The 12,262-nt window shown below is 45.9% G+C and overlaps 1 protein-coding gene across 5 annotated transcripts; it reads right to left on the reverse strand.

Annotated features, from left to right (window-relative positions):
- Positions 1–400: 400 nt before the first annotated feature.
- LOC111251070 (arginine kinase Lit v 2.0101-like) lies at positions 401–10,766 on the reverse strand. 5 transcript variants are annotated; one of them, XM_022807328.2, is made up of 8 exons: positions 6,150–6,476; positions 5,489–5,932; positions 4,838–4,926; positions 3,713–4,175; positions 3,361–3,509; positions 2,677–2,842; positions 1,857–2,040; positions 401–1,696 (listed from the first exon to the last, which is right to left on the reverse strand). In XM_022807328.2, the coding sequence occupies exons 3-8, from the start codon at positions 4,912–4,914 to the stop codon at positions 1,554–1,556; spliced, it is 1,182 nt and encodes a 393-aa protein (XP_022663063.1). In that variant the 5' UTR covers positions 4,915–4,926; positions 5,489–5,932; positions 6,150–6,476; the 3' UTR covers positions 401–1,553. The 5 variants fall into 5 exon arrangements, with proteins under 5 accessions (XP_022663063.1, XP_022663084.1, XP_022663074.1 ...); XM_022807349.2 differs by lacking the exons at positions 5,489–5,932; positions 6,150–6,476 and adding an exon at positions 10,614–10,766; XM_022807339.2 differs by lacking the exon at positions 5,489–5,932 and having other exon boundaries at positions 6,150–6,477.
- Between the last annotated feature and the right edge of the window lie 1,496 nt (positions 10,767–12,262).

Genomic DNA, 12,262 nt, shown 5'->3' on the forward strand with positions numbered 1-12,262 from the left:
TACCTAGTGTTCGTTAAGCTTGCCCGTCAAATTTACTCAGGAACCTTCTATTCAGATTCTGCGGGGCAAAGCTATGCAATTTTCGTACCAGCATATCATAGCAAATTTGCTATTGTACACATACCAACCAGTTGCAGTATACAGCCGATACGTTTCGCGTTTGTCTCTTCATCGTTGAATCGTCGAATGACACGGTCCGGATCTCTCAGTGCTTCGGACGTATATAGAGTGGCACGAGGCCAGCTTCAAAATCACATACATACGATCCGGAGCACCAAGAGACCTAAACTGTTCTAGAAAAAAAAAACAAACGACTCTCGAGAGCTGTTGCGCCATGACGTTTCTTGAAGCGGTTCATCAATACTTGGAGAACTTACCCAACAAAAGTAATAAGTTTGCATTTTTACCACCTCAAACAGGGAATTTATTCACAATATAGCCTTATGTCCATTACGTCTCGTCTTGTTATACGTGTTGAGCGTACTATAATCGTTCGTAGTCAATATTTGCCCGGATTAGCAGTTAGCATCGTTGACTGGTATGGAGTTCGTCTGCTGTCTGAACCGATCGTATCACTTGCTTATTATTTTTCATAGCACCGAAAGTTCCTGATCTTCGTACCACCATTACATTTTGTTGTCATCGCTCGTGACGTTCACAGAATTCAAATTTCGTTTTTCTTTGCCTGTTAATTATTTTTCGATCGTGGACCAACGACTTCGTTGTAGCCATCGGCTTCATCATTAATGCTAAACTGTACTACATAGGGAGGAGTACACCCAGAAGCGGGACAGTTGAAAGTACCAATCAACGTTACCTACTCACTAACCGACGATGGTGTATATATTATCCGTTTCCAGAGAGGCCCTTTTGTGCGTCTGATCGCTGCTCCCGATTAGGACAGGACAATCAACTACATTCATCTATCTACTCATCGAAAGCATAATGTACACTTCTAGAAGTTGTAGATCGTCGTTCTTGTTTTCTTGTCTGCACCTCGAACAGCCGGAGAAAATCTGTTTAAAACCATGTTATTCTAATATTGCACATGGGCCTGCGTGAGCCTTAAATTCACGCAGCCTCGTTATTAACCCTTGTTGACTACTCTTTATCTTTAGATCTGATGCAGTCAAATAGTCACATTATTTGGCGATCCTAGTTAAATCTGATATTTTCCAATATTGAAGTGATTTTCGGATTATTCTTTTCGTCTCCCTAATCAAAGGGTGGATATAAGCAACTGTAGAGGCTCATTGTTTTATTTACCTAAATTCGACTACGGTTTTCTTTCTATGTCTTTTATTTTATTTGAATGGTGCTTCCTCTTTGCCGATTAGTTCTCTATACTAATTAATAAGGTCGTTTCAATAGCCGGCAGCCTAGTGGAGCAAGCGTTTTGTTGTGTGAATAACATTTATAAACACACACTTATAAAGTGTGGTTCAAGATTGGTGACAAGATTAGAACGTTCAGTGTGTTCACCGTTAGTTTCAAAAGTTACGGCCTCGCACTAATAGGTTCTCTTGCCACTCTGCCATATAGAGCTGTAAAGCTCAAGCCTCTTTTTCTAATTTAATTAATTCAAGGATTCCGTCCTGCATTTCCTTGACAGCCTGGTACTCTGTCAGGCCCATGCGACGTTTATTAGAGATGTCGTAGACGCCGCCCTCGGACTCGGTGTGCTCGCCTCGGGTTCCTGAACAAAGAAAAAAAACAACCGAACAGAAAAGGAAATCCATTCGGATTATGTAGGTATTGAAGATCGGAAGACGTATGATTTATACACGAATTATGTAATATCCTCGTCGCCTGCATCCACAGAAAAGCCGAAAATCATGTTATTGATATTTGCTAACCTCGAACTTGCAGGTTATACTTCGCGGCAACCTGTTCGAGACGTGCTTTGTTTGCCGCGAGCTTGGGCAACTTGATGTGTACGGACGCTCGGATGGTCGTGCCCAGGTTCGTTGGGCAAAAGGTCAGGTAGCCTAAACGACTGTCGCGAGAGAACGGAATATGCCTCTCGATTTCTTTGATACCCTGTGGAAACACCCGTATTAATGTGCAGCTAAAATTACTGTTCAAAGCGCGGTGTCATCAACGTCCGGCAGTTCTACAGTCAGAAAATTTTCATAAGGCAGCTGGTGAGTGTTTTTGATTTTGAGCATTTTCATTGAGCGAAAAATTCGCGGATCACAGTTGTTTAGAAAACAAAGATTTCCGTGGTCTTGTTTGTGATGCCTTGCAATGTCAAAAACACAAATAGAATGAAAAACGAAAACGCATATCTATTCAAAATAACCAATATGTTTCAAAATACCAAATTACCATTGATAGAACATTTTCCTTTTTACAAAAATGTCGTTTAAAATACGGCAGCAGAAGTAAGCTTTACAGAGGGTACTATGCCCAAAATAAACATACGAGAAAATACAAGTATAGATGATCGCCACGGAAGGTCAAGTTATGCAAGTGGCAGCGGTTTAATTGGCCGTATATTGCACGGTCGTATGACTAAGTAAGTTAACTTTTTCCCGCACGAAATATGTGACGCTGAATAGTAAATATATGCCGAACACAACAAATTAACTAATAAACAACATATACATAATGGAAGCTATCATGACAGACGATGAAAAATCGTATATATGGTACAGGCAATGAGAAAGCGCTTACATTGACCAGGCGGGTAAAAACTTCTTTAAGGTCTCCGCCCTGCTGCATAGAAATAATCCGGAGATGATCCTCTTCATTTACCCAGACAAGGAATGTTTTCGCATCGTTATGGTAAATGCCACGTCCGGTGGGCCAAAAGCGGCACGCGTTCGCCGCCTGTAGGAATCTGGAACAAGCGTTGATAGCAGTCAGATGCTGAGTGAACGTTATAATGAAGTGTAATATCAGGTATTCCTTTAATATCTAGTATAATACAACTAGTACAAGTAACAAGAGCCGGTTTAGCTATCAAATAACTTGATGTATTTGGATAGCTCAAAAAGATAAAAACAATCGGAATTGCTGAACTGTCGGTCAACAATAAGCATACGATGAGTTGAGTAGGCCTTTCAAGATTAGAGCCAGTGGTTTCATAAAACCAAACGTCAAAACGTTTCAAAACATACTTTCTCGAGGCATGCAAATACAACTATGAGATCATAAGAGGTTACTCGGTCACAGATGTTAATCTGCTCAACGGTACAGGTAGAAAATTAGCGAAATTTATATTCAATCGTAGCATTGCTCGATGGAAAAAACATAGATAGCATGTTTGTATGTTGAGATTTCGGTTCGACAAAGGGCTAATGTGGAATCAGTTTCACCATCGAGATCAATCGCTTCAAGAAAATAATTACAACGTACCTGTCACCTTCCTTGAACAAGAAGTGGTCGTCGATGAGTTGCTGTTGCGTAGCTTTGCTCATTCCGGTGAGGGGATAGTATGTACCCTTAAGTTCCCCTGTCAGTCCTTTCAGGGTTTTAGACACAATCTGCTCCATTTCTCGATATTGCTAAGAGGCAATCGTACCAAGGAAATGATCTTTGTTGTAAGTCTCGATGCAAATCAAGGAATAACAACTGCTGATTATTGGAGAATTTCATAGATAATGCTATAAGGGGAACACGACCTTTAAAACAACGCATTTCGTTTACGTCACGCTTTACTTAGTAATGGACAAAATGCTAGTTATAACAAGCATTCCTGTACACTCACTGCTTCTGTAAGGCAGGGATTGAACGGGTATCCCTGCAGAGAGCGTCCACAACGTACACGTGTGGAGATGACAAACTTCCCATCGGGATCGACGTTTTCGAACGTGTCAAGGTTGCCGAAGTCCGAAGGTGGGTGCCGGTCCGTAGGCTTGAATCCCTGATGATAGTCGTCAATGATGGGATCAAACAAAGGAGCGAAAATCTTGTACGATTCAGCGTCAGGAGCGTAAACACCGACGCCCGAGTCAATGTTGGCAAACCCGGATTGCACGACATCGAGAAGTGTCGCACCCATTCGAGTGCTTCTGCTTTGCAGACTCTCGAGCACATTTTTTGTCAGATACTTTTTTAGCAAAGACTTGCATTGTGGTGAGGCTTGGAGCTTCTGGTAGCCGGCCTGTAGTTTATCTTTTACATCATGGGGCACTTCCTTCCGTGGAAAAAATGCCTTCAGCGCGCTGGTGCTATTTAACAGAACACAATAAAAAAAAATCAATGTTAGTCGTCGCCGTTTACTTCACTAACCAACTCACTGTAATTACAACTTGCCTTGTGCAATGTGAAATTTACGTATTTAAAGCATCCAATATGTTTAGCCTGCGTACCGTCTATTAATAGCGGTGGTTGAGCTTACTGGAAGTAGTACAGCAGTCTTATGCCAGCGTATTACTAACAGTCGGTGTACTGCTCGACGACAGCGTCGGACATTCAGCATTCAAAGAAACACTTCCGAGTATGGAAAAAGAGGATCAGACATATCTAATGGAGTGGCTTATTCGCGTAGCCGGTACAATGGTACCTGTGCCGACTTCTCTACTCTGTTGCCTTTCATTCTTACGTTCGTACTACACTGGCATTTTTCGCGTGACTAGGACAAATGTCTTATCGTATTATGTACTCGCTTAATTGCGCAAGGATACTCTTTTCGCATGTATGCACGACGCTCCTATCAGCAACAGACAACAACAAATTGTAGCGAATGCAGTTTACACGAATATAAAGGTGTTGTCGCTTTCGCTGATGAAAGCGTTTTGCATGAGGCGGGAGCTATTGTATCTGTGTCCCTCTCTCTAGACTTCCGTCATACCATTGGAGGCCCAAACATTAGGCGCCAGGTACCACTTACCCCTGGTAAATAAGATAGCACAACACCGCCAAGGCGGGCACTGCGATCGCAGCTTTCTTCAGAGTCTCCTGATCCATCGCCAAAGTTATCTGCCGAAAAAATCACTAAAAACTCAGCAGCGCTTTTTATCGGATTATTTCACTATGCCTATATCGCTTCTCTGCAAAATTTCATGCTTCTCTCTTTCATATTATGCATTTGTAGTACACATAAGTCACACCTAAATGTTCTGCGCACTCTACGAGGAATCATTATAAGCAGGCATAAAGAAAACAATGTACTTCGGCCGCGGATGGCTAAGGAAACCGCTGAGTGGATGAGACGATGGTGAAGAAATGATTTAGGGAACAAATGCGAATATCTCTTTTACCGTTATCGTTAATTTGTCACTCCAGTCAGCGGGGTCACTACTCCCTCCTCCGGCAGAGCTAGACGATACAGCAACGATTCAATAGGGCAATACAAAACGGAACAAAAAGATCAACAGAAACGGTGGCGCCACTGCCAGCTGCCGAGATAGCAGTCGGTAGCAATAGCAATACGGGAGAAGAAATACGCAAGATTCAGAAGTTAAGTCACCCGTTCATTGGGTGCTCACACTGGGTCAACTCAACTTGGACCGGCCGCCTCATTGCCTGCGGGAAAACCTACCGACTGCGTCAGGACAGAGCAGGACTGCTGCGAATCACTATCCTACTGAGTAGACTAAGCTGGCTGGCTGGCTGGCTGGCTGGCTGGCTGGCTGGGGGGGAGGGGAGGGGGACGGGTTGTGGGTTCCTTGGCCGCCCAGCAAATAGGCACAGGCAAATCGGTAGGCTGCCGGCAGGCTGCCAGCAGGTTGGGCTGGGTCTTGTGGACTCTTGATTAGAGGGCGGCTTGAGAGCTGACGGCACGGCTTCCCGACTAGCCGCCACTGGTACTGCTGTTGCTGCTGCGGCTGCTATTGTCGACCAGATAGCGAATCGGTTGCCTTGGCAAGGCAGTACAGCACTGCCACGCATTAAGCCTAGCCCAGGTTAATCGCTTAAGCGCTCGCCGTCACGGCACTTGGGAACGTCACAACCGAACTCCCTTTACGAAGTCTTCTCCAAACACCTACGCACACGAGCAGGCAGACAGTCGACACTAACACTTAGTTGCCCCTTATACGGAGAGCGGAAAGATGCTGCAGGGTGGATCAGGAAAAATGAGGGGGTACGGACACACGAAATGGCAATAGCCGAATTCGAATAGTAAACTCCCAAACGCTTTTGGCTACCAGCACTATCACTGCTGCTCGTATAGGGTCATAGCGGCAGGCGGCTGACCTTACCTCAAGTGGCACCTCAGACGAAGCTGACTTCTTGAGAGCATCGCGGCTAGAACATCGGCTGAGGTACAGCGAACTCAAGCCGCCTGCAGGAGAGAGGGTTTTCTGTCCTGAGACTGAATGTAGTACAGTAAACAAGACACAACACGCTTCACCGCTTAGTGGATAGCGGTAGCACGCGGCCCTACAGCGGCCACAGCAGTGTTTGTACCACTAGCGAACCGTCTCTCGGTCTATCATCCCGGCAAACGCTTAGCGAGGCTAAAGCAGTAATAGCAATTCACGACATATATTCGGAATCATGCAGACTAAGTCACTGGCAGTCTGTACAAGATAAAGCTTGCTTTTCACATCAGACTCGGGGACCGACACGCATACACAAACCTTTGTTTGACCTGTACGCAAATAGACAAGCAACCCGTTCATTCATAGCCAAGGACCAGCAAGGTCAGAACGTGCTACAGTTGGCTTATGTAATGATAACCCCGAAGGGTCGAAATAGAAGGCTGTCAATCACCAACGTTGCTATATGACTTTAGAAACGTCGTTGTCGGAAAAAATTTGGTGTCTCATCTGCGTGTCGTGCGTAGGGCGATTGAGTGGCCTACATTTCGAGATAGGTTTTCCCATTTATTGTAGATGATACAAATAGTAAAATTATATGAGTAGTATCACTTGGTATAAGCAGTGGCGCACTCTGTCGTACCGTACTGTGTCGACAACCTAAGTTGAAATTTTAGTATTATACTAATAGGCACACCGTCATTGTAATCATCTTATCGAAACTGACTGTCGCTACGTACGGCAGGCAGCACCAGTTGGTTTCACCTACTTGGCTTCAGGCCCAACAAAAATCTATTGATGTAGTCAGTGAGTTCAGACTGGTAGAGGATTTGGAAGTTGTGCTCGTATAAATCTCATTCGTTGCTTGCAGAAATTTTTCAAGGATTTACTTCGTAATACACGGCGTATGCTGAGCCTCTTAGTGGACATTCAAGTGTTTACCAATGTCTTACGATAATCGTATATCTCCGGCGCTTTTCAGCCGCTGTTAACCTAAAAAAGCGTTTTGCATATGTTTTTACCAATTACCAAACAACAAAAGACCGAACGACTAATTTTGTACTCATCGTACTGCAACGAACTGACCGCTCGGACGGTCGACCAGTCTAACAACAAAAACGAATCGCGACTCAACCCATATCAGTGACGCTTGAACTTTTCTTGACGTTTGTTCTATTTGTTTGTCTGTTCGGCAGCGCGCTGATCTTCTGAATGGGTTGAGGGCTTAGAAAGGGGTGGCAGCATATGACAGAAAACACTAAGTCGCCAACAGCCGATCTGGAACGAAGATAAAACATTCCAGCACCACCGGTAACTGAATAACATCTCTGTTATCGCTTGGAGCCGTCTGCTTCAATAATTAATCCGGATTGTCATAAAGGGCGAAACCGATTCGAGGAGCGAGTGAAGACGCAGCATTTCCAGCAAACGCGCAAGAACCACGGGGCTTCTTTTCTGTACCCATCCAGCCTGACGTCCGCTTAACCGTATCCTGGAATGATGGGTTTGGAAGTAAAATAAGGCTACAGCCTTCAGGTACGTGTTGCACTAGTTGGTTCTTTGTTCTCCGTCAATATCGAGAATCAGTCGCTATACGCTAAGTCGGTGATGGAGCCGTCAACGATTTTAGGTCGAACGGATTGATTTGGCACGCTTGCCTGATACATCATTCAATCTTTGAACAGACAACATTGATCGCTTCTACTTTTTCAAAGAAGCTAAAAATACGCCCTTAAAGCGGATAGGGAAAAAAGCATATTGTGTGTGCGTAATTGCTCAGTCTTCATATCAATATATAATGGCAATTTATTAAATGCAAATAGTTTAGCTTATGAGAGCTATTTGCTGGCGTGTAGCGAGCGGTTTTATGTACACGTGACGTAACTTAACTTCCCCTGAGAGGTTTGTTATCAGGCGCAAGTGCGAACACAGGTCTTCAAGTACTCGACCCTGAGACCCAAATCTCACCTCGGTATAATGTTTTCTAATTAGTGGCCCTCCCGGGCCGATGTGCTATTGTCAGCGGCACGTGGTAGTCAGCTCCGGCAGGTTAGTTTGAGGACGCATCTAAAGCTTTATATTATATCTGAGTTAGCGTAAGATGGCGCACTCTGTTCTGTGTTCGTTAAAACAAGCCCGTGACCAGCTTGGTAGATCAGCCGTATGGTTAATTACTTGTTCGGCCTCGCTGGCGTATCTACGGGTAACACTGCCTTGGGACATGTGTCAGCTTGTTGTCCAATTGAAACAAGCATCCTTAATTGGAGGTCCTATGACAACTCACCCTGTCGGCAGCGGCTTAAGTGTTTACTACTTCCTCTTTCCTCGCTTACTTTCACTCACTAATAAATACAGTTTCAAACCATCGCAACGTGGCTTTGAGGCTGCATAAGGAACAGCTAAAAAGTGCATGAAAAACAGTACCTATATTTTACGCGAGTCTGCTCTCTTGTACTCACGCTTACCATATCATCATAAAATGGGTTTCCTGATCATTTCGCGATAATACATTGCGTTTTCTACATGCACACATATGGAAACGTTGCAGCCAACACCCGCATTTGTTTGGAGTTTCTGCACCTCTTAGTGACTCAGGAGAGGTACTCGGTAGTACTACTGTGTTTATAATTGCTCTCAGGGCAACGCTATCCTTTCCCTCTCATTGTCGATTCCCTGTGTTGTTTTTGAGTGCATATTTGCCAAACGTTCGTCTCAGCGGCTGATCTGAAGATGCCAAGTAGAAGCACTTGCGCGCTGACACCAAGCAAGGCAAATGATTGACCCTTCAGCGTCGATGACGGCACAAAAATGGAAACAGCCGCCTGCACCAGAACCACAAAGAGCGCGTTTCAAGGCTTCGAAAATCGAGTTGTTTCGTCGCTTGTCTTCGTACGGCTCAGTACGTTCTTCGACAGCCGTTGATTCGTCATCAAATCGACAAGGGGAATAACAGAAAACGACGAAAAGCGACTATGTAATGACAACCTCGCTGTTTTCTCCCGACTGTAAGGGAAGTCTACGGGAAAAGTATCCCAACCTCCTAGATCTTTCGACTTGACACGCGTGGGACGAGTGAGTTAAAGAAAAAGCGACAGTCTTTTTTTTTCACTGGTGTAGAGGTCTGGGTAGCCGTAGACGATTGTAGCGCTGGAGTCCCTTAACTCGTTTGGTTTATTCACTGTAACCAGTAGTTAAAATGATCGTGGTTATGGCACCAGCAGCAGCAGCAGCAGCAGCAGCAGCAGCAGCAGCAGCAGCAGAAGTAGCAGAAGTAGCAACAATAGTAAATTTACATTCGGTAACCTCGAGCCCAGCAGTAGGGGTAGTGGCAGCGACGTCCAGAAACGAGCAGAAGGGCGGGATGTTTGCCCCACCAAATCAGGTTACAGGGGAACGAAACGACGAACAGACCGGAGAACAAAGCTCGACTCGCTTGAGAACTTTGTGAAGGAGCTGCCGTGGACCATGAGAAACGTTTGGAAAGCTCACCCATGAAGCCATAGAACGAAGGGTGCGGATGGATCAAGGATCGACAGCTGAATTGAAGGAAGGGGAAGAAGACGTGGAGGACACACAAGGGCGACGGCCACGCAGATGGTAAAGGCGTGCACTAATAGCGACGGTGCTGGAGCTGCCAGAAATGGCGACACCTGCTGGTGCCGCTGCTGCTGAGTTCAGTGAACAGACTGTGCCCTGGTAGAAGGGAACAAGTTCATAGCCATACTTCCCGCTTGTGCTTAGCGCGCGCGTGCACACATCCTTAGATGGCCATGGCGATCAAAACCGTGAAAAATCCACTCGTTGCTATTCTTGTCTTGCTTAAACCCCTCGAGAGTAACGATAAAGGTGTGATACGACTTAACTCGTATATTAGTTTGCCTGCACTGTACCATGTGAAGAAAATAATTGACATAACTAGCGTTTCGGCTATGCTCCGTTGCTGGATAGATTTTAGGATTGAACAGAAGCAGTTAGATTTTCATTTGGGTAAAGTTCCATGCTGACTACGGATTACGAATCGCGATTGAAAACTATTGTGGGATATTGAAAGGAAGGGAAGCTTAAGTATCTGCTACATCTATACATCAAGTGTGCGTCACAGTGTACTCGTCTATGCGAACGTAGACAACAACCCGTTACTCTTTGCAACGGACGAGTATAGATGACAAAATGTGCTCGCTTGGCTTAAGTGGGCGGGGGCCTAGAATGTAGAATAAAATATTATGGACCTCTCAGTGTTTTTTTGCGCAACAGGATCGCAAAAGCGGTTCAGTTGGCTGACCCTTTTCAGGGACGTGAGGGTCACGGTAACCTGGCGCTAGCCGGTGGTCTAAGCCGAATACACTTATCTACGGGACAAAAATCTGTCAAATGTTTTAGTTTAAATTAAAATTATCTACTTACTCTTCCGCCACCAGAAACGCCTCCCACAGACAGAACATCCTATGATGACGGAGCACGACGCTTCCTTCAATGGCTGGCTGATTTTCTGTGTCCACCGAGGGTTAGGTCCAGATGAGAGCGTTTGGTAAGCCAGGCAGACAGCTCAGAAAACGGTACGATGGAGGGCAGGAGGGAAGCAGCGTCCTCTAGAGGAGCCGTCGCTCGCCAAACGCCAGCGCCCTCTGGTCCACGCGGCGAAAATCATTTTGGCCGCCAGCCGCCTCCGCCATAGCACAGAGTGCCTCTCCATTTTCCTACCCGCCCGCCTATTTGCTTAGCAGTTTGTTCTCCTGATGCACTGTTCTTCTTCAGAGAACTGAAGGAAACAGGCCTTAGCGGCCACACACATCCCCTAAGTCAGTCTCAAGCACGCTCGTCTTCGGTACTTCCTTCTTCCGGTGGGTCAGTATCTTCCTCTTTCTTACTGCTTAAGGCTTTCTTACTGCTTGCATGGGGTTATGTTCTATAGGAAAAACGCAATGCGCCAGCAGGCGGCTAGCCAGCAGTCCAGTAGAAGGTGAGGACCCTGTTTGCTTAGCCTTCGTTCGGCGCTCGACTCTTTGCTGTGTGCCGTTTCTCTCTTCCTCTGCCCGACGTTTGGGCAGGCCTCTAGTGGGTCGGTTTGAGCTGAGCTGAGTAGCCCAAGTCGAAAGCCGGAGGACTCCGACTGACTAGGTGGCTGTCGCTGTTGCTATTGCGAGAACAAGGAGATGGGGTTGTACACACCGTGTATTGGGGAGAAGTAGTGACATGCGGAACGTGACAATTCAATCTAAACGCCTCGTTTCATGCCTCTTGGCGTGCCAGCCTCTTACCATTTTCTCCAAGCTCAACTATGTGCTCTTCTCCGCGCGGTGCGCATTTTTCTGCAGTAGTGTAAGTCTGGCACGAGCTGACTCGGTTTGACCCGACGCTGGCGCCCCTATTGTCCGTTGCCGCTGGCAGTCGGCTAGTGTCGAACGAGTAACTCTCGAGACAGGTCGTAAGGAAACCAAACATACCCAGACAAAGTGTAGGAATGTTCTCCGACTTTTTTCTTTCCTAAATCTCCGTTCCCAATTTCGTCCGTCCCCTGCTCGTCGTCCTGTATCTCAGTTCGTTATCCCTACCAGCGTGTCCCTACAGAACCTAGCGGACCACCACGCCTTCCACGCTTTGTTTTCTCGCCTGTTTTCTGTGCCTCTACGTCTCTCGCTACGTATCGCTTTCTTTGTAGCTGCTTAACCAGCCATTCTCTTTCCTCTGTACTCTCACTATGTTCATTCCTTTTTTTTTTTTGTTTCTCCACCCTTATTCGCTTATTGGGTCTTTCGAGTAACCAAGCGAACCTCGCAGCCCTCCAGATGTTTCGTGTTTTGTAGCTGCTGATTGACGAGAAGTTAAAAGCCCCTGCTCCTGTGACTAGGCTTCGTTTAGAAAGGAATAGGCGTCCCGTCTTTCCCGCAGGCACGCTGCATCCCTCCTGTCGTCTGCTTTACGCTGCGTATCTCTTGCGCTGCTTAAAAGATAATCCTGAACCCTCATCGCATTCTATTGCATCAAGCTACCTGCTCAAGCTTTTACTCAAATGCTATCCTCTTAACGGGTTTTCTTTTTGTGGCGTTAGTCTC

Source organism: Varroa destructor, unplaced genomic scaffold (assembly GCF_002443255.2).
Source record: "Varroa destructor unplaced genomic scaffold, Vdes_3.0 BEIS01000001.1, whole genome shotgun sequence".
Taxonomy (NCBI): Eukaryota; Metazoa; Arthropoda; class Arachnida; order Mesostigmata; family Varroidae; genus Varroa; species Varroa destructor.